Source organism: Siphateles boraxobius, unplaced genomic scaffold, assembly GCF_051911475.1.
Source record: "Siphateles boraxobius isolate OS27281-9 unplaced genomic scaffold, OSU_SipBor_1 47, whole genome shotgun sequence".
Classification (NCBI taxonomy): domain Eukaryota; kingdom Metazoa; phylum Chordata; class Actinopteri; order Cypriniformes; family Leuciscidae; genus Siphateles; species Siphateles boraxobius.
The window spans coordinates 678,544-701,969 of NW_027509108.1; the positions used below are offsets into that span (position 1 = coordinate 678,544).

At 37.8% G+C, this 23,426-nt stretch overlaps 1 protein-coding gene across 1 annotated transcript; it reads right to left on the reverse strand.

Annotated features, from left to right (window-relative positions):
• Positions 1 to 165: 165 nt before the first annotated feature.
• LOC143710371 (transitional endoplasmic reticulum ATPase) lies at positions 166 to 23,426 on the reverse strand. The gene is made up of 19 exons (XM_077201319.1): positions 23,130 to 23,426; positions 22,093 to 22,204; positions 21,187 to 21,359; positions 20,866 to 21,008; positions 19,570 to 19,700; positions 19,355 to 19,486; positions 19,155 to 19,257; positions 17,447 to 17,580; positions 17,237 to 17,372; positions 15,679 to 15,791; positions 14,457 to 14,621; positions 13,300 to 13,422; positions 12,081 to 12,228; positions 11,930 to 11,994; positions 10,984 to 11,162; positions 10,646 to 10,775; positions 9,843 to 10,001; positions 1,547 to 1,698; positions 166 to 1,166 (listed from the first exon to the last, which is right to left on the reverse strand). Exons 1-19 carry the CDS (start codon positions 23,150 to 23,152, stop codon positions 1,070 to 1,072), a joined length of 2,418 nt encoding a protein of 805 aa, XP_077057434.1. The 5' UTR covers positions 23,153 to 23,426; the 3' UTR covers positions 166 to 1,069.

The window sequence follows — 23,426 nt, forward strand, 5'->3', positions numbered from 1 at the left end:
ATGCATTTTATTCTGGGACTATTTTACGCCTGTCTGTGAAACTGGAAAGGGTATCTGATTTTAACAGTACGTAAGTTTTTTACTCATACTGAATGTGAGCTCAAAGATGCACTAATCCTCAACACCTAAGAGACATGCCATTGACATGAAACATGAAACAGTTGATTTGTGAGGAGAGCAATCGCATGTTTATTCACTTAAAATAAAACTGAACACTTCAAAATTGCAATTAATCAAGGTTGACACAACAGCCTCTTAAACATCTACAGACACTCAAGTCTCAGTTAAGCTCAAAAAGAACATAAAACCAATATCCTTCAGAAAGTTCTCTTCAATATAATGGATAAATAAAATAACGTTAAGTAAAAATAAGTAATCAACGCCTACTTGCACTGGACATGCTGGCATTCATGTCCTCTGCTAATATATGAAACACCTGCTAATCACAATACCTGCTAATGCACTCGCATTCATGTGAAGTGGCCTTGTTGACAAGTTTTTGTGAACAAGGGCAAAACACACTAAATATACTACCTTCAATTCCCTGTAGATGGCGATCCCACTTCTTTTGTAGCAGAGATAAACTGCTGAGGAAAAAGTTAGGTGCCATGCGAAACGTAAGGAGTAATTGCATTACTCATCACAAATGTATTGGAGTAAAAAGTACATTTACTTCAAATATGTAGTCAAGTAGAGAGTCAAAGTCTTTGATACTCAGTCAAAATCCGCACCACAAAATATACTTAAGTACGGTAACTAACTACATTTACACCACTGATTCAATTTAATATTTCTGACATTAGTTTCTCGCAGAACTAAAAGAGATTATAATCCCTGTCAGAAAAAAAAAAAAACACAACATACAGATATTGGTTGTTTCCAATGTTAAAGGGACAGTTCACCCAAAAATAAAGATTCTGTCATCATTTGCTCAAGCTGTTCCAAACCTGAACGAGTTTCTTTCCTCTGTCGAACACAAAAGAAGATGAGGTTAACTGTCCCTTTAATAATAATGTGCTGATTCCAGTCCCAAGCGAGTTTCATCTCTTCTCTCAGGAGTTGATCTTGATCACTGATAGAGGTCATCATCTCCATCATTTCTGAACTGCCCCCCCGAGCCTTGGCCTGACCCTTGACCTCCACCTGACTGAGCCGCTGTAGGAAACCTGACGACGAGGCAAACAATGATTATTTGCATTACAAAACGAGGTATGATATGAAATACCTTTGATTTCAATTCAATTCAATTCATATTCATTTGTAGCACTTTTCACAATACACAGTTCCAAGCAGCTTTACAGAAAATGCATGAGTCCACATTACAATTTAGAGAGATCTGTTATCAGAGCTGACTGTCTAAGTTATGCATTTCAGAAATGTGGACATACAAAATCAGTTAGCTAAAAATTTATTCATTTAAACAAACAATGTGATAATTTAATGAGATCATTGAAGTAATAAATACTTGTTTGTTAACAAATGATTATGACATTTAGAAAAAGTAGCATGGGTGCATGTTGATTTGCGTGTTTATGTGTTTGAGTACCTGAAGTTCCCAAATCCACGGCTCTGTTGAAGAGTCTGAGCAAACATCTCATACTTGCGTATGTCGTTATCACTAACCGAGCGACGAGCAAATCTCATGGCTTCCTCGAAATGATCCTTCCTGATCTCAGGCACCGGGTCATAATCATCATCCTGGAAACAGTTATGAAGGAATAATGCACAGGTATGAATGGCGTGTTTGTATATCACACTGTAAACACACAATATAAAGTGTTAAAGTCCCCCTGTGGTGAAAATCCAGCTTTTAATGTTGTTTATGTGTATATGTGGTGTTTTTAATATGCTTTAAGAAAAACCATGTGTATATTCATAAGTCGACACCATTGCTGAGTATTTTCTTCTTAAAACTGCAGTGAACCAAAGACAGTCTCAAAAACAATCACTAGTGTTTCTGACGTCACAAACTACCTTGTAACCAATCAGATCAACGTGTGATCGTCAACGAGTGGATCTCTGAGCTGGAGTGGGTGAGTGGAGGCGGGGCTCATCTGCATATTCATAGAACCAAGAATACTAAATGAGGCAAGGGTGTCGAGTTACATTCAAGATATTTTAAGGCATGAATAATTTTTATTCAAGGAAAAAACATTTAAATATGTCATTTGGTGATCAAAGATGAGTGATAAGGGATAAAATGACTGACTACAGGGGGACTTTAAGAGACGTCAGACACAAGGGATTACTCAGAACGCTCATTAGTTTGACATTTGATTAGTGAGGTTGACTCGTTTCATCTTTGTTTTGTTTTTAGCTACTAACATAACTTGAGTAAGGAAAAAAATTTCCCTAACTGTTTGTAAAGATTATTTTAATACAATATTTAAAATTAGTAATAAAGTCTGACATCAATGTTGCCTCTTCAAATTAAATTGAATTCTTAAATTGCTCACAAAACCGAGGTGGAAACAAACAACAATATTCTTTTAACCAACAACAAATATTTCCATTTCTACAGTTGCAACATTCATGGTGTGTTCTTCTCTATGCATGTGTATTCTTCTTTATGCATGTGTATTCTTCTTTATGCATGTGTGTTCTTCTTTATGCATGTGTTTTTTATGCATGCGTGTTCTTCTTTATGCATGTGTGTTCTTCTTTATGCATGCGTGTTCTTCTTTATGCATGCGTGTTCTTCTTTATGCATGTGTGTTCTTCTTTATGCATGTGTGTTCTTCTTTATGCATGTGTGTTCTTTATGCATGCGTGTTCTTCTTTATGCATGTGTGTTCTTCTTTATGCATGTGTGTTCTTTATGCATGTGTGTTCTTCTTTATGCATCTATGTTCTTCTTTATGCATGTGTGTTCTTCTTTATGCATGTGTGTTCTTCTTTATGCATGTGTGTTCTTCTTTATGCATGTGTGTTCTTCTTTATGCATGTGTGTTCTTTATGCATGCGTGTTCTTCTTTATGCATGTGTGTTCTTCTTTATGCATGTGTGTTCTTTATGCATGCGTGTTCTTCTTTATGCATGTGTGTTCTTCTTTATGCATGTGTGTTCTTCCTTATGCATGCGTGTTCTTCTTTATGCATGTGTGTTCTTCTTTATGCATGTGTGTTCTTTATGCATGTGTGTTCTTCTTTATGCATCTATGTTCTTCTTTATGCATGTGTGTTCTTCTTTATGCATGTGTGTTCTTCTTTATGCATGTGTGTTCTTCTTTATGCATGTGTGTTCTTCTTTATGCATGTGTGTTCTTTATGCATGCGTGTTCTTCTTTATGCATGTGTGTTCTTCTTTATGCATGTGTGTTCTTTATGCATGCGTGTTCTTCTTTATGCATGTGTGTTCTTCTTTATGCATGTGTGTTCTTCTTTATGCATGCGTGTTCTTCTTTATGCATGCGTGTTCTTCTTTATGCATGTGTGTTCTTCTTTATGCATGTGTGTTCTTCTTTATGCATGTGTGTTCTTCTTTATGCATGTGTGTTCTTCTTTATGCATGTGTGTTCTTTATGCATGTGTGTTCTTCTTTATGCATGCGTGTTCTTCTTCATGCATGCGTGTTCTTCTTCATGCATGTGTGTTCTTTATGCATATGTGTTCTTCTTTATGCATGTGTGTTCTTTATGCATGTGTGTTCTTCTTTATGCATGTGTGTTCTTCTTTATGCATGCGTGTTCTTCTTCATGCATGTGTGTTCTTTATGCATGTGTGTTCTTCTTTATGCATGTGTGTTCTTTATGCATGCGTGTTCTTTATGCATGTGTGTTCTTCTTTATGCATGTGTGTTCTTTATGCATGCGTGTTCTTCTTTATGCATGTGTGTTCTTCTTTATGCATGTGTGTTCTTTATGCATGCGTGTTCTTCTTTATGCATGTGTGTTCTTCTTTATGCATGTGTGTTCTTTATGCATGCGTGTTCTTCTTTATGCATGTGTGTTCTTTATGCATGCGTGTTCTTCTTTATGCATGCATCTTCTTTGGTTCTTTCCTTTTGTCTGATGGCCTGCTGGAAGCCTGTCGCATTTCTGCAGTCTTCAACTTATTGCGTCTCATCCCTAGCGGACGTAATAAAACGGCCGGTTCGCTGGCCTCCCCAGGCGGCTGTCAGGCCCTTTCTGTATCGGCGCGTAAAGTTTGAGTCCCATCTTCTCTTTCTCTTGAGTTTGGGAGCTGTGCAACGGGTGACAGCGCAGAAGTTGTGGAGCTAACTGCGAATAATGTCAACAATAGAAACAGGAAACCCCCAAACCCAGCGATAATAAAACACCGGAAATTTGGGGTATTTCAGACAGTTAATAACTCCAAACTAATTTGGGACTCAAGATCTAAACCGAAAGGTATTCTATGTGCACATTTAAATATACGAAGTATCAAGTTAAAAAGTGATTAAGTCCGCCACCTACTTACTGATTCAAATATTGACTTCTTATGCCTTTCTGAGGCATGGCTTAAGGAAACTTCACCCTCTGCAATAATATTTATACCTGGTTATCAAATGTTTCGTTAAGACAGACAGGGTTCCAAGGGAAGGGGGGGGGGGGGGGGGTTATGATTTATGCCAAGGACACTTAACTGTAATGAAATTCATGTCACAGACGAGAATGATTTGGAATTTATTGGTTTAAATGTATTTTTGTCACCGCAAATGTCGTTTATTCTTATGGTTATTTATAGACCTCCTTCATCAAATGTAGATTTTTATGAAAAGTTGGATATTTTATTAAAACAACTTAATCCTTCAAATTAACTTATAATATTAGGTGACCTGAATGTTAATTGGGAGGTCAAGCAAATCAGGAAAAACTTGAAAAAGGTAATGGATAAAATGGATATGGCTCAGGTGATTAATGGTGCTACGAGAATTACAAACTCTACGAGCACTCAAATTGATTTAGCTTTTACAAACAGGCCAGAAAGGATTTTGAAATCATATAATATGCTTACTGGATTGTCTGATCACAATCTCACAATGGTCACCAGAACATTAAATAAAAAGCGTTTTAAACCTTTGCAAGCCACAGAATCCTTTAGGATACCAAAGCAGGAACAACAAAACTTCATAGATTCAATCGATGATGTAAACTGGGATGAATTACTCTCTGGCATTAACTTGGACAAGGATTGTTCTCTATTTTCTAATAAAATACAGCAAATAATTACACAATTTACACGGAAAATTAGATTACGAGCTAAAAAAAATGGCCTTCCATGGTTAAATGAATCTGTCCTGAAATTGATGAAAGAACGCGATCATTTCTTGAAGCTGGCTGTAAAATCAGGATATAACAGGCATCAATTTATCACTTTAAGAAATAGAGTAGTGAGAGAAATAAGGAGATCTAAAGCTGACTTTTTCATTACTGCTTTGAATAGTGCACGTGGAAATTCTAAAATAACCTGGCATTACATAAAAAAAACTGACAGGTGAGTCCCACAAAAATAAGACAAAACAAATGCAAATTGAATTAAATGGAGATTTTTTAACAGAACCCAAGGTAATAGCTGATGCTTTTAACAACTATTTTATTAAATCGGTAGCAGAAATCTCTAAGAACTTTACAATAAAACAAACAAAAGAACACTTAGTGTCTGCAACACAGTCTTTCATCATAGCAAACATCACTGAGACTAAAGTCATTGACATAATTAAAACACTAAAACCATCTAAGGCCAGGGATGTATTTGCTATGGACAGGAACATGCTTAAAGATTCAGGATCCGCTCTAGCTACTCCCATTGCTTCTATTATTAATCTATCTATTTCCAGTGGTCACTTTCCAAAGGCCTGGAAATCTGCTATTGTTACGCCAGTTTTTAAGTCTGGTCTATCTACCTCCGTGAATAACTACCGACCACGTGCCTTTTTATTGAGAAAATAAAATCTTCTCTATACAAGGGGGGAGAAGTAGGGGCGGTATTCTTGGATCTCAAAAAAGCCTTTGATACAGTAAACCACTCAGTTCTACTCAACAAGCTTCCACAATTTAAATTCTCTTGTGATACTGTTAGTGGGTTTGAATCCTACCTGCATGATCGTACACAATCTGTAGTAATTAACAACTGCAATTCTCTTAAGTCTCTTAAGCTAACTACCGGGGTTCCTCAGGGCTCAATATTAGGCCCCTCTTATTTAGCCTTTATGTCAATGACTTGCCTAATGTTTGCTCTGAAGTAGAATGTTTAATGTATGCGGATGACACTGTTCTATTTGTTCATGGTTGCTCTAAAGACATTGTTGCAGATAAACTCACTAAAGCCATGACTCGTGTTACATCTTGGTTGCAGGAGAACTGCCTGCAGCTAAATATTTCAAAAACTGTAGGTATGTTCTTCAGTAAAACCAATGGAGCTTCATTTAATCCGGATATAACAGATTCAAATCTTTCCTTTAAAGCCCATATTGAAAAATTATGTAAAATAATAAAGTTTAATCTTGCAAATTTCCGCTCAATTCGAAATGACATGTCAACCGAAGCTGCACTACTTTATTTACATTCCATGATTTTCAGCCACCTCAATTACTGTTTAACAAGTAGGTCTCAAGCAAGTCAGAGCGCAAAAAGACCTTTGGAAACATTATATAAACAAGCTTTAAAATCATGGACAAAAAACCAAGGCACTATCATCACTGTGCAATTTTAAAAAAACACAGCCTTTTAAACTGGGACAGTATTCATAAGTTTTTAGATATGAGTCTTATATACAAAGTGACACATGATTTGGCCCCAGCTCCTCTGGCTGAGTTCATCAGCCAAAGAAACAGATCAGAGCGTGTCACTCGAAGCTCTGCCAGAGGGGACTGTGTTGTCCCTCTGCCCAGGAGCGCTTTAGTCGCTCGGCCTGGTCAGTGAGGGGCGCCGCTGAATGGAACTCTATACCTGAGGAGGTTAGACAGCTCAACATTTACAAGGCTTTTATAAAAAAAAGTGAAAATTTGGCTCATTAACAATTATGTCTGCCAACATTAAAAGCCGAGCCTATTGAGTTGTATTATATATTTAATATACTATAGCCTTTTTGAAAATGTGTTTTTGTGTGTCTTATTTTTCTAACAGGTACAGTGTACCCTAAGTTATCTTATAGTGTTATTTATATTCTAGTTATATTGTAGTCAATATAGCCATAGACTTTGAAATGTATTTTCTTGTTTGTATTGTAATGCTTTTTTTTACATCTTGGCCAGGGGACTAAAGATGAAAAATAACCTTTTGGCTAATTCTGGCTTTTTTAACCATGTTTGTTCATGCGTTTTATGAAATTGCACTGTCCCCTTTTAAATAAACCAATAAATCAAAATCAAATCAAATCAAATTATGCATGTGTGATCTCCTTTATGCATGTGTGTTCTTCTTTATGCATGCGTGTTCTTTATGCATGTGTGTTCTTCTTTATGCATGTGTTTTCTTTATGCATGTGTGTTCTTTATGCATGTGTGTTCTTTATGCATGCGTGTTCTTCTTTATGCATGTGTGTTCTTCTTTATGCATGTGTGTTCTTCTTTATGCATGCGTGTTCTTCTTTATGCATGCGTGTTCTTCTTTATGCATGTGTGTTCTTCTTTATGCATGTGTGTTCTTCTTTATGCATGCGTGTTCTTCTTTATGCATGCGTGTTCTTCTTTATGCATGTGTGTTCTTCTTTATGCATGTGTGTTCTTTATGCATGTGTGTTCTTTATGCATGCGTGTTCTTCTTTATGCATGTGTGTTCTTTATGCATGCGTGTTCTTCTTTATGCATGTGTGTTCTTCTTTATGCATGCGTGTTCTTTATGCATGTGTGTTCTTTATGCATGCGTGTTCTTCTTTATGCATGCGTGTTCTTCTTTATGCATGCGTGTTCTTCTTTATGCATGTGTGTTCTTCTTTATGCATGTGTGTTCTTTATGCATGTGTGTTCTTCTTTATGCATGTGTGTTCTTTATGCATGCGTGTTCTTCTTTATGCATGCGTGTTCTTCTTTATGCATGTGTGTTCTTCTTTATGCATGTGTGTTCTTCTTCATGCATGTGTGTTCTTCTTTATGCATGTGTGTTCTTCTTTATGCATGTGTGTTCTTCTTTATGCATGTATGTTCTTCTTTATGCATGTGTGTTCTTCTTTATGCATGTGTGTTCTTTATGCATGCGTGTTCTTCTTTATGCATGCGTGTTCTTCTTTATGCATGTGTGTTCTTCTTTATGCATGCGTGTTCTTCTTTATGCATGCGTGTTCTTCTTTATGCATGCGTGTTCTTCTTTATGCATGTGTGTTCTTTATGCATGTGTGTTCTTCTTTATGCATGTGTGTTCTTCTTTATGCATGTGTGTTCTTCTTTATGCATGTATGTTCTTCTTTATGCATGTGTGTTCTTCTTTATGCATGTGTTCTTCTTTATGCATGTGTGTTCTTCTTTATGCATGTGTGTTCTTCTTTATGCATGTGTTCTTTATGCATGTGTGTTCTTCTTTATGCATGTGTGGTGTTCTTTATGCATGTGTGTTCTTCATTATGCATGTGTGTTCTTCATTATGTATGTGTGTTCTTTATGCATGTGTGTTCTTCTTTATGCATGTGTGTTCTTCTTTATGCATGTGTGTTCTTCATTATGTATGTGTGTTCTTCATTATGTATGTGTGTTCTTTACGCATGTGTGTTCTTCATTATGTATGTGTGTTCTTCTTTATGCATGTATGTTCTTCTTTATGCATGTGTGTTCTTCTTTATGCATGTGTGTTCTTCTTTATGCATGTATGTTCTTCTTTATGCATGTGTGTTCTTCATTATGCATGTGTGTTCTTCTTTATGCATGTGTGTTCTTTATGCATGTATGTTCTTCTTTATGGATGTGTGTTCTTCTTTATGCATGTATGTTCTTCTTTATGCATGTATGTTCTTCTTTATGCATGTGTGTTCTTCATTATGCATGTGTGTTCTTCTTTATGCATGTGTGTTCTTCTTTATGCATGTGTGTTCTTCTTTATGCATGTGTGTTCTTCTTTATGCATGTATGTTCTTCTTTATGCATGTGTGTTCTTCATTATGTATGTGTGTTCTTCATTATGTATGTGTGTTCTTCTTTATGCATGTGTGTTCTTTATGCATGTATGTTCTTCTTTATGCATGTATGTTCTTCTTTATGCATGTGTGTTCTTCTTTATGCATGTGTGTTCTTCTTTATGCATGTGTGTTCTTCCTTATGCATGTGTGTTCTTCTTTATGCATGCGTGTTCTTCCTTATGCATGTATGTTCTTCTTTATGCATGCGTGTTCTTCTTTATGCATGTATGTTCTTCTTTATGCATGTATGTTCTTCTTTATGCATGTATGTTCTTCTTTATGCATGTGTGTTCTTTATGCATGTGTGTTCTTTATGCATGCGTGTTCTTCTTTATGCATGTATGTTCTTCTTTATGCATGTGTGTTCTTTATGCATGTGTGTTCTTCTTTATGCATGCGTGTTCTTCTTTATGCATGCGTGTTCTTCTTTATGCATGCGTGTTCTTCTTTATGCATGTATGTTCTTCTTTATGCATGCGTGTTCTTCTTTATGCATGTGTGTTCTTCTTTATGCATGTATGTTCTTCTTTATGCATGTGTGTTCTTTATGCATGTGTGTTCTTTATGCATGTGTGTTCTTTAGCATGTATGTTCTTCTTTATGCATGTGTGTTCCTTATGCATGTGTGTTCTTCATTGAGTTCTGCTTTGTTGGTGGCCAAGACCAGCTTATAAAACAGTCAGCTGCCCTTTAGAAATCAACAACTTTACCACTCTCTCTAAACTCGTGTTCAGCACACACACACTCACGGCTGGATACAGTGTTTTTCTCACTCACATACACACACACACTCACCATAGCAGTGTCTTTGCCTTCCTGGCGCTGTCTCTCCACACGGATCTCTGCCTCGATGGCTTCTCTGATGGCCAGCTTACAGGCCCTCTGACAGATCTCCGTCAGGTCCGCTCCCGAGAAGCCCTCCGTTATCCGGGACAGATACGCCAGGTCCACGTCCTGAGGAACACACCGTTAGAGCGTTCGTGAGGAGGCGTGTGTGTGTGTGGGTTATTTACCAGGACAGAAAATTGTATAATGACATGGTTATTACACTGATATTACATGTGATTTATGAGGATATTTCCTGAGACCTTGTGTCTGTGTGTGTGTGTGTGTTTTGTTTTTGTGATTTATGAGGACAGAAATTTGTATAATGACATGGGTATTACACGAGATTTATGAGGACATTTCCTGAGGCCTCGTATTTCAAATGGCTTTAAAACATTCTAAACAGTGTTATATTCAAAATGTAAAAATGCATAAAGTTTTCTGTGATGGGTAGGGGTGTGTGTGTGCGACTCTGTGTGTGCGCAACTCTGTGTGTGCGAGCGACTCTGTGTGTGCGAGCGACTCTGTGTGTGCGAGCGACTCTGTGTGTGCGAGCGACTCTGTGTGTGCGAGCGACTCTGTGTGTGCGAGCGACTCTGTGTGTGCGAGCGACTCTGTGTGTGCGAGCGACTCTGTGTGTGCGGGACTCTGTGTGCGTGACTGTGTGCGTGACTGTGTGTGTGTGTGTGTGTGTGTGTGTGTGTGTGTGTGTGTGTGTGTGTGTGTGTGTGTGTGTGTGTGTGTGTGTGTGTGTGTGTGTGAGAGAGAATGACCTTAGCCACCGGGGACTTGCGGAGGTTTGCGCGTAGGATGGCGGAGCGAGAGCCCATGTCAGGGAGAGGGATGTAAATCAACTGATCCAAGCGACCGGGTCTCAGGATTGCAGGATCGATGATGTCAGGCCTATGTCACAAATGTATTGGAGGAAACAGTTCATTTTGTTATTAAAAAATGTAATCAAGTAGAGAGTAAAAGTCTTTGATACTCAGTCAAACTATAAAGTACCCAAAAATATACTAATTACATTTATACCACTGATTCAATTTAATATTAGTATAATATATATTTAAGAGCGACAGACGGGATCCACTTCTCATGTTTTTTTTTGTACCTGTTGGTGGCGCCGATGATAAAGACGTTCTTCTTGTCGCTCATCCCGTCCATTTCGGTCAGGATCTGGTTGATGACCCTGTCAGCCGCTCCTCCTGCGTCTCCAGCTCCGCCCCCTCGGGATTTAGCGATGGAGTCCAGCTCGTCGAAGAACAGGATACACGGGGCCGCCTGCCGGGCCTGTTACCACGGCAACACACGCAGCATGTGAAGCAGTTTGTGTTAGAACGCAATCTCTGAATTCTAAATGGAGTTTAGAACGCTTTGAGTGGAACATTAAAATCGTGAGGTCACCGGTTAACGCACATCTGGCCACACTTCAGTTATAGTGTAAAGAATAATGTGTCTGGATACCACTCACTCTTTTACAGCATAATAATTCCAAAAAAACAGTTTTGAGTTAGTACATTATTATACATTACAAAAGTGACAGTAAAGATATTTATAATGTTACAAAAGATTACATTTCAAATAAATGCTTCTTTTGAACTTTCTATTCAACTTATCTTGAAAAAGAAATACTTGCACGCTTTCCATACTTCATTAAACAACACATTAACACATTTCAACACTGATAATAATCACAAATGTTTCTTGATCATCATATTAGAGTGATTTCTGAAGGATCATGTGACACTGAAGACTGGAGAAATGATGCTGAAAATACAGCTTTGATCACAGGAATAATTTTTTTTTTTAATACATTCCCATAGAAAACATTTTAAATTGTAATCATATTTCACAATATTACCATTTTGCGACTGCCTGGTTGTTAATAAGACTCTTCTTTTAAAAACAAACATTCTTACCGACCCCAAACTAATGAACGATAGTGTATGTATACAATTATTCCCTTGAAGAATCGCAAGTGGTCACAGGAAAGAGGAAACACATGTAATGCATGATGGATGTTAAAACCACATGTAAAACAGCAGGAGTTTGTTCACCTTATCAAACACATCTCTGACGTTTGCCTCTGATTCACCAAACCACATGGTGAGCAGTTCTGGGCCTGCAATCAATGCAAAATATGGAACAGATTAAACACACACACACTCATCCTATGCTTTTTTAAATTTACTCGTTTCTCACACATACCTTTGATGGACACAAAGTTAGCCTGGCACTCATTGGCAATGGCTTTAGCTAGTAGGGTTTTGCCACAACCAGGTGGACCGTAGAATAAAACCCCTCGGGATGGAGTCATTCCAAACTTCAGGAATTTATCAGGATACTCCACAGGATACTAAACACAGAGAGAGAGAGAGAGAGAGAGAGAGAGAGAGAGAGAGAGAGAGAGAGAGAGAGAGAGAGAGAGAGAGAGAGAGAGAGAGAGAGAGAGAGAGAGAGAGAGAGAGAGAGAGAGAGAGAGAGAGAGAGAGAGAGAGAGAGAGAGAGAGAGAGAGAGAGAGAGAGAGAGAGAGAGATTGTGAATGGCCACTTCATACCTGTTGCAGGGCTTAAAATTAACACTTGGCAAAAGCCAAATGAGTAAAAATCGGTGTTGCAGTGTATGTGAAACGGTGTTAATGGCCAGTAAAATTTTTATGAATTCTAATAATGAAAATGGTGAGAACATGAACATGACCAAACGTCAACAACGTTTACAAAATGTTTTTTTAATGAAAGTATGATGTATTGCGACATCACAAACGAAATTGTAACGCTTGCCGTAAAGCAAGTCAAATTGGTAGTTTTCTTATGTCTCATTAGAACTACAGAAACGCGACCCGATCTGGCAATCTTACATAGCGTGCATATATCAGATAAAGGACCGCAAAGCTGTGGCATAAGTGCATTTCACCATGTCACGACTTGATGAACCACTGAAACGATTTTGGAAACATTATTTTAAGGTAAAAAATCTTACTTAGTGTTGCTTTAAGATGACAGGAACTCAATTCGTTTCTTGCTTTGAGGGAAGTTTTCTGTGTGAAAACATCAGAAGAGCCTTCCCAGAAACCCACGTCTCAGTGCGCGAATACTTAATTGAGCGCTTTTTCATTTCTTACTCTTGAACAGACACATTCAAATTAAATTATGTCAAAATGGCCGTCTTAGCAAGTGAGTCAGTTATGTCTCAACTGAAAGTAAACAGTTGAGAAACAAAATGCATGTGTCACAGTATATTGGACCCGTGCATTCGCTTCCTGCTGCTGTCTGTATTTTTAATGTTACTCATTCACTCATTACTGAATTGACTGAATAACTTTTGTAACTTTAATAAGGATTCATCTATGTCTCATGGCTGGTCACACACACAAAAGTGAGTTTTAGACCCTGCCGGTTTGTATGTGTGTGTATGTTTGTGTTTTACCTGCACCAGCTCCTGTAACTCTCGCTTCACCTCGTCGAGTCCTCCGATGTCCTCCCAGTTTACCTGAGGAACCTCCACTAAAGTCTCCCTCAGCGCTGATGGGTTACTCTGACTGAGAGCCCACTGGAAGAGACAGCAGACACTATTCACTAATGAGATCTCTTCAATGTGGCAATCGTTTCCGGTAGACAAAAATAACAATAAATGGAAAGCGAATGAAAACTTTAGCTTAAGACATATGATTTATTATGAGGAAAAAAGACCCCAGTAATCTCAAACGATGAGTTCCACAAGAGATAAACAAGTATATTTACATCTTAATCTTTTCGAAGGTTGGAGTTTGACTATAAACCGAGAAAAAAACAAGGTTGTAATAAAAAAAAAATTACAACATTAAACCCAAGGTACATTTACGAAGTGGCATGACAATCGAAATAAATATGAGATGGGAGGAAAACTAGTTTAAATGCTTTTGCGTTCGCTCGCAGAACTATTGCTTTCCCCCAGAGAAGCTTTTCATCTGCTCGCAAAAGCACTGAAATACAGTTTTTCCTTCCATCTTATATTATTTTCATCACAAAAGTTTTGTGAGAGAACGAAAAAGCATTGAAATACAAATCATCCTCCCATTCATTTTTTTTTTCACCATCACCATGTCCCTTTAGTGGCTTTATACTACATCTATCCCACACAGCTTCGCTTTTGGTTAGTTAAAATATATGAATAAATTTCTTTTTATTCCTCCCAAAGAATTTAAGCAGAAACATCTGATACAAATTGATACTTAAATGCACCATCAAGATCTCTGTTATATCTCTGGATCAGTGAACGAGCAACATCTGGGTAATAGATTTGTCCTCTGGTTCGGGATGTGTGAACGCTGAATACAATACAATACTTTATTGACCCCTTACGGAAATTTGTCTTGGGCTCAGTGTATGCTGCATTTCCAAATAAGAATAAATAAATAAATAGATAATAATTTATAAATGAATTCTAATTCAGTCACAGAATAAAACTCACATGTATCTCACCTAAACAATCCATACAGTCAAACAAAACATGTAGAACATTAAACGGTCGTCATACTGAACATCTAAAAAAAAGGCCACAAATAGAATAGCAATATCCACCAACAAATAAAAATTGAAGCTGACCTTGAAGTCATCCATGGTGACAGCCAGTGAGTTGAGGAGCTCTGCGTCGATACTGTCGTCCTCCAGGTCGATTAAGGTCATCTTTTTGCGGATGGCCTGCAGCGCTGCCTCTGAACACAGAGCGGCCATATCTGCTCCCACATGCCCATGTGTTTCAGCCGCAATCTGTCATGCACAGAGACAGGTATCACACATCTAGACATGAATTAGACCAGGGGTTCCCAACTCCAGTCCTCGCGCCTCCCCGCTCTGCACAGTGTGTATGTCTCTCTTATCTAACACCTGATTCAGATCATGAGCTCGCGCCATGAACTCGGGTGCGTCCCGATTGCCAGGGTCCCTATGCCCCCTAAAAATGGGAGTCTAAAAGTCCCCCTGTAGTCAATCATTTTATCCCTTAAAACTCATCTTTGATCCCCAAAATAACATATTTAATTTTTTTTCCTTGAAGAAAAATGGTCAAGCCTTAAAATATCTTGAATGTAACTCGACACCATTGCCTCATTTAGTATGCGTGGTTCTATGAATATGCAAATTAGCCCTGCCTCCACTCACTCACTCAGCTCAGAGATCCACTGGTTGACGATCACACGTTGATCTGATTGGTTACAAGGTAGTTTGTGACGTCAGAAACACCAGCGATTTCAAACCGTGTTTTTGAGACTGTCTTTGGTTCACTGCAGTTTTAAGGAGAAAATACTCAGCAATGGTGTCGACATATGAAATTACACATGGTATGTCTTAAAGCATATTAAAAACACCGCATAGACATAAACAACATTAAAAGTTTGATTTTCACAACAGGGGGACTTTAACAAACTCCCTTAACTCAAGTCGCGCATATTAGAGGAGTTCAAGGTGCCATAATATGCTTCTTTAAATAAATCTAATATAAATTACCATGATTTCATTTAATATACATTTGTATATTTGGTTATATTAAAAATGTCTTTTTGTCTTATTCAACCCATAGTCATCACTGACTTGTAACTGTGGTGTCTCACACACTTTACTCGCATGAACAGCCACATAAACACACCTGTTTCCGATTAGATACTTAAGATGGTGGAATACCCTTGAAAGTCCACTTCGCAGTGCACTTACGGTTGAATGTAACACACTCCTCAACTGAGCATGGCGGATAAGAGAGAGAGAGAAAGGGAGGTGAAGGACAGGGATTGGAAACCCCTGAATTAGACCTCAATCACTCTCTCATTCTCACCCGCTCCAGGTCCACATCTTCCCATAGTTTCATGTTCTTGGTGTGAATCTGTAAAATCTCCAGCCTGCCGGTGGAATCAGGGATGCCGATGTCAATCTCTCGATCAAAACGACCTGCGCAGAGGACACAAACCAACACTTACAACTGACCTTTCTTTAGAGAGTACTTTTTGGGCCATACTCTCAACCGGCACAACGTCATATAGAATGTCTCTGAACAGATTCACGCCCACTTTTAGGGGAAAATAAAATAGACTTCCCATAGACTTCAATACAAAATAGTGTCACAAAACAACGTCCGTACACAGCCGACAGTCGTGAATAACTTAATAAATCACTAATATAAAACATGTCATGTAATTATATGTCCACCTCCCGTTGTTTCACCAATTTGACGCTGGGAGAATGAAGGGACATGTTTTTAAATTGACCAAATTATGTTTGTAGATGTATGTTTCACACTCTATGGCAGGCAGGGTGGACATAATAAATCACTAATATAAAACATGTCAAGTAATTTATAAGTTATTCACGACTGTCGGCTGTGTACGGACGTTGTTTTGTGACGCTATTTTGTATTGAAGTCTATGGGAAGTCTAGTTTATGTTCCCCTAAAAAGGGGCGGTGACGAAATCGACAGTTCAGTTCCCGGATGTGCCGCTAGTGCGTATTAAGGGTTTAAACGCGGGTAAAAATCACTGGCCAATTTGGCGTGCTACTTTATTATGTTCACTCACTTTGTTGGGGAAGTTCGTGTTAACCAAATCTGCACAGATTTAGAGCAAATACTAAACTCGCGAGTCGTCGTGATATATTAAACACAGCGTGTAGCGCAGAATCTGCTCATATCTGGCTTACTTGCACATAAACGTCACAACGCAACAAATAACGGCACGCTTGTACATTTGCATTGAAGCAAAAGCGAAGATTAAAAAGCATTTGGTTTACAGAAAAGACTGTAATTTTCCAACATTATAAAAAATTGTATGTTCTTTGTACTGATCTCTCCACCTAAAACACATTTTTGGTGAAAAGGATGAGGATGAAAGAGGAAGGGAGGAGATGCTGGATGACAGGATCTTGTTTGAATAAGAATAATAATACAAATATCAATATATATATAATAAAATTTGGATTTCATTCATTCATTTATATGTATTCCAAGCTTTGGCAATTTTGTATTATTTACAGTCATGCCAATTAAGCAATTTTGAATTGAATATATATATATATTATATACATGCATATAAGAAAAAAGGAAAATATATCTGAATGTATAAGAAAAGGAGAAAAAAATAAAATAAACCGGATTAATCTGGTTTATTTCTCTCTTTTTTTTGGCTAGTAGAACTTCTGAATGGCCAGTAACTTAAATATAGTAGCACAACTTGTGTGAATGTCTATTATATGTGCATGCATGTGTGTGTGTGTGTGTGTGTGTGTGTGTGTGTGTGTGTGTGTGTGTGTGTGTGTGTGTGTGTGTGTGTGTGTGTGTGTGTGTGTGTGTGTGTGTGTGTGTGTGTGTGTGTGTGTGTGTGTGTGTGTGTGTGTGTTCGCACCGAAGCGGCGTAGAGCGGGATCCACACTGTTGGGTCTGTTGGTGGCTGCCATCACCACCACATGAACACGCTGCTTCAGGCCGTCCATCAGTGTGAGCAGCTGAGACACGATCCTGCGCTCAACCTCGCCGTGAGTCTGCGGACATCAACCGTTAAACACTGACACACACACTCGCGTAACACACCGGCCTCTCGCTCTCCGCTCTGTACCTTCTCTCGTTTCGGAGCGATTGCATCCAGCTCGTCGATGAAGATGATGGCGGGGGCGTTTTTCTCAGCCTCCTCGAAGGCTTTTCTCAGGTTGCTCTCAGACTCCCCTGCCAGTTTGCTCATGATTTCAGGACCTGGGATACAAGAGCAACAACATAAAGCACTGGAAATGCACCACCGGAAGAGCAAACCTCACGGAAGAAAATATATGGGAATATACTGCAAAATATAATGCAATATATTACACATGCACTACCATATCTGATCACATATACATCTATATATTAAGAAGTGTATTACTGAATGTAAAATTACATACATTATGATATATAAATATATATAGATGTATAGATAAATATATTCTCGCATATTTTTCAATATATGAAAAGCGGCAATTCCTTATGTATTATTCTGTATATTTTCAAATATACTGTTAAACCATTTAATATATTGATGATTCATATGTGGGAAATATATTTTCTTTTCATAAGGGTAAAAGCCCTGGAAAATGGATATACATCATCCAAATGTAATTGATACAATACTTGTTTTGTCCACAAAATCATTTGTCGCAAGGATCAAGGTAAATACATTTCTGTCATGTCAACTCTGTGTGTTTGGTATGGTAATGGATATGACAATGTTAACTCTTTCCCAGCCAGTGTATATTTTTACCCTGAATATTTTGTTTCATAAATATCTGAACATGCAATATATCAAAAGAAAGAACAGCCTCTTCTTTTAAACAACCAAAAAAAGTTTAATTCTAACTTCATGCATGCTTATTTTTTCAACACTTGAATGTGGGCTTTTCGTAAAAAAAGATTTTAAACAAAAACATGAGAAATCGTTTTTTTGTTTGTTTGTTTTTCCAAAGGCTACAACATGCATAAGCAATGCTTTTATCGCTGGTTTCTGCTCCTTCTGTGCTTGTGTTTTGATCCAGAGATTCGATAGTCTTTCAGAAGTTGTGTAATAGCAGCCCCTACCGTATAACAGTGAAAACACTTGACAATATTCAGCTCAAGTCAATAACTGTAATGTTCTTAGGAAATTATTAAATGAGATCAATTCAGTTATAAGCTGTTTACTGACACTATTGTCTTCAGTTAAATTGCTCATAGCTTAATTGAACTCATTTCATAATTTCCTAAGGACATTACAAAAAAAAGGAGCAGATCCAGCGATAAAAGCATTGCTTATAAGTGTTGTAGTCTTTGGGAAAAAAAACACGATTTTCTCAGCTGTTTGCTCAAAATGTTGTTGTGAAAAAAAAAGATTACATGAAGCGAGGATTGTTTTTTGTTGTTGTTTAAAAGAAGAGGCTGGTGTTCTTTCTTTTGATATATTGCATGTTCAGATTTTCAAACAACAAGTTTTGTGAAAATTATCAAAAATACTGGCGGTGGCTTAACTTAAAAAAATAAATAAAAAAAAGTGTTCAAAGTGTTGCTTTTTTAATTTTTTTTAAACGCCCACATTCAAGTGTTGAAAAAAATAATGCATGAAGCTAAAATACAACTTTTTGCTGTTTAAAAGAAGAGGCTCTGTTCTTTCTTTTGACATATTGCACGTTGAGATGTTCATACAACAAAATATTGTTCAATTTTGTTCTCATCCAATGATGTCAGTGCCGTCAATTTGATAATATGAAGCGTCTTTTAGCGTTCTCAGTGCCAGACTGTGGTTCTCAAGTGTGTGTTTGTACCATTGATGAGGAAGAAGAAAGCTCCCGTCTCATTGGCTACCGCTCGAGCCACCAGTGTTTTCCCCGTCCCGGGAGGACCGTACAGCAGGATCCCCCTCGGAGGCTGAGGAACCACAGCGAGGGCTTTTCTTTATTTAGAAACGGACATGATGTCTAGATGAGTGTTATATATTGTGTTAGATGTGTGCAGTGTTTCTTGCCTTCACTCCGATGGCTTTGAACAGGCCGGGGTGTCTGAGAGGAAGCTCCACCATCTCTTTAATCTGAGCCAGCTGTTTCCGACACCCCCCGATGTCATCATAGCCGATGTCATTCAGACTCTCCTCCTCGTCCTGACTCCGGCAACATATCACATCATGACGTGGCGTAGGGTTAACATGGAGAAACCGTACCGGTATGATGACATCACACTCACCTCTCGTTTGATTGGTTCTCCCTCGCAGTGGACGATGGTATCCGGGGCAACGATGCAGTGAGGGGCGGGGTCTGTTTCCACCACTTTAAACTCCACTGCTCTCATGCCTCCTCTCACCAGGAAAATATCGCCTGCAGAAAGTGTCCACATAAACTAAATCCATATTCAGTTTTGGTGCATAATGGAATATGTTGTGTAGACCAGCGGGTGTGTAGTAATCTAGTCCATATCTGTTTCATTGCTGCTGCATCAAAAAAAATTATTAATTGAAATAAAGCTGTAGTAAAATAAAATGAAAAAATAACAGAAGAAAAACCTTAAATCTTAAAGGAAAAAAACAAAAAATGAAAAAGTTTAACCGGCAGCTAATCAAAATAAGTACTAAAACTGAAATAAAAATCAATCAAAAATCAATAGAAATATTTTTGTAAAAATGGCATAATAATCTGTCGCATTTTTATTGTTAACAGAACTGAAAGTATTGGAAATCATTTTTTATTAATTGAAATAAATCTGTTGTAGAATACACTATAAATATCAGATGAAAACTGAGAAAGGTTTCCTTGGCATCAAGTAATAAAACTGAAATAAAAATCCACTTAAAAATAAAATGAAATATATATTTTAAAATGGCATAACATTACTGTACCAACTAAAATTAAAATCAAAAATGATCATATAAAAATAAAAGCCAATCAAAGTGTTAAAAACGTAAATAAGTAAGGTACTAATGATAAAATTAAAACTAAAATATAAAAAAAAATATTTTGAGAATATTGGCATTGATTGAAAGTTTGTTTGATTGAAGTTCCTCAATTTGGCAGTGATGGAAAATACATAGAAATAAATAAAAATATAAAAAATGGCATAAAATTACAAACTAAAATTAAAATGAAAACTGAAAATATAAAATCAAAAGCCAAACAAAGTATTAACAAATACTAGAATAGTTTAAAAATATTAGTACAATAATAATTGGCAGATTAATTGGCTAACATTTTCAACTTATTGCCATTGAGTTTTTCAATAGATCGGTAGTGTTGGATGCGATGAATTATGCGTCTTTCCAAACTCTTCTGGTAAACAGTGTGCAAAATGATAATGAAGTTGCAAACATATTACAAAACCCTGTCTTATCGTCTAATCCTTACCTAAACCTGCTTCTTATCTAAAGCCCAGCTGTTCAAATGTCAATCTAAAGCTCAAAGTAAATTCAAAACAAACACCCAATATCAAACCTAAACCCATATGCAGAATGAATAAACTTTAATAAACTGGCCGAATGAGCATGTGTACCTTTGTGAACCGGCCGATAGGCCTCCAGAAAATACGGCTTTAGGAAAACATCGAACAGGTTTCCCGTCAGCCCCTCGATAGTGTCGTCAATGGGTAGAACATGGATGCGCTTCCCATATTTCACATCTGGGCAGGCGTGGATACTACACACACACACACACACACACACACACACACACACACACACACACACACACACACACACACACACACACACGTGTAAGTACCACTGCTGACACAGCTAAGGCCTCTAATTTGAAATGAATATATGTAATGGTGTTGCTGGGAAATGCAGTAAAGCCTGATGTCATCGCCGTGCACCTGATGACATCACCGAGACGCACGCGCAGGTTGTTGCGCGTGACCCTGTTCATGCGCACGCGCTCGTTGCTACACGTCTCGTCTGTGAGGACGATGCAGACCGTCTGTTTCCGTTTACGACCGCGCAACACCACGGTGTCTCCCCGAAACATCTGCAGCTCATCCATCTTAACCTGTGACACACACACACACACACACACACACTATTACAAATAAACAATACATTTTTTCTATTTTTTTCTTTTAAAAAGGCATCTGATATAATAAACGAAGTGCAATGTAGTGTGGTCAAAAATATTGATTTTGAACTGAGTTGTTTTTCGCTGCTTATTGCGCTTAAACACTCAAATACACACAAAATGTCAAAATGGCAGTCTTGGCCAGTCTTGTTATAAGTGAATGTCAACAGTTGAGAAAGAAACGCATGTGTATCAGTATAATGGATCTGTGCGTCAGTTCTTAAAGTGACAGCAGCCTAATAATCCTGCTGCCAAATTATGAGATTGAATTACAAATTCAATCAATTTGGCAGTTTTTCCCCATGGTATCGATGTCAAAATTGTGGCTTGTAACTTTGGAAAACCACAGCGGCTGCTGAGCGAAAAAAGTTAATGTCAAGCCCAGAATGTTAGATGGAAATATCTATGAAATTGCACAAAAGGTCACAAGAAGAAAACAGTGGTTCGTATATAAGAACTGTTCACTGAAAGGTACTTTGGCTAACCGAAAGTCGTTTTTCTATAGTATCGCTGTAAGAAAAAAACAAAAACACTTTTACCCTTATTTTCTAAGAGTGCAGGAATATACATGGAGATGTTTGGGGAAACCGGTTTGAAGCAATTCATATTTTTGCTATTAAGCACTCAACCAGAACCACACACACACACACACCAATAGACACATTACCTGTGACAAGCACACAATACTGTTGTCCTCATTGGTGGCTTCATCCACGACCAGTCGATTCGGCCGGATCTTCTGCTTCAGAATAGCAGTGGAGAAATCCTCCGGCTTTGGACTGATCAACACACACGCACGCACACACGCACACACACACACACACACACACACAAATTATAACAGTGCACAATCCAATTTTCCACAAGATTAATAATATACAGGGAAGTACATGCATGATTCTTCACGAAAGCCAAGTCAGCACATGTGTAAAAGCTTACTACTGTTGTTTTTCTGATTTTTATTCAGAATCAGCCATATTGAAAATCATGGCATATAAATATTATAGTAGACTGCACAATAATATTACAATAAACAGCACAGAACAGTTACAATACACTGCATGAAATGTCACTTTTTAACTGGCAGAATTAAACATAGAATATCATTCAAGCATTTTAAATGCAATCAATTTGTGTGAAAGGTTTCTGTCAGAAAACTATATAGACACTGTATATATGTATACTGTATATATAACAATTATATATATATAGTGTGTGTATATATATATATAATTTATAAAAGATCAATAATCCATGTACATTCAAAACTGAGAAAAAATGCAGTATATTGGTCCATAAGGTTCAAGCTATTTTATAACTGAGTTTTATTGAGAATGAAACATGAAAACAGTTCGCACTAATGTGAACACAAACACACACACACACACTGCTGTTTGGTCTCCTGTTTCTTCATGTGACTGGTCTGTTTTTAGAGCAAAGTTATGTCTACTGCCGAGATCAAACTACCAAAACAAACACAAACACGCACACACACACACACACACACACACACACACACACACACATTACTTTTCACGATCAAACCTCATGAATCAGCTGAAAAAGATACTTATAAACACTATAACACTCTTCAATGAGCTGAAATATTTAACTAAAGACCGTTGTTTTGACGAATCCCATACACAGTCTAAACACACACACACAAACACACTCCCGAACCCAAAGCTCAGCAGTTACACTCACTCCGAGGCTCCAGAGACGGGCATGGCGGAGGAAAAGAGCCTGTTCTGGGGTCGAGACGAACACAAACAAGCCCGTCCTGATGCTGGAGGTCAGAAGTCCCGGTCGAGTCTGCAGTCCTCAGTTCAGTGCAGTGCTCTCGCTGACCGCAGTCTCCATGCCGAGGAAATGTGTTTGTGTGGCAATTCTGAAACCCATCCCCTCGCGTATCATAATATTCTGTGCACGTTACATGCACATGGACACAAAACAGCGAGTAATTGTCAAACTATTCCAGAGTTTTCCTTTGTTTTTGAATGC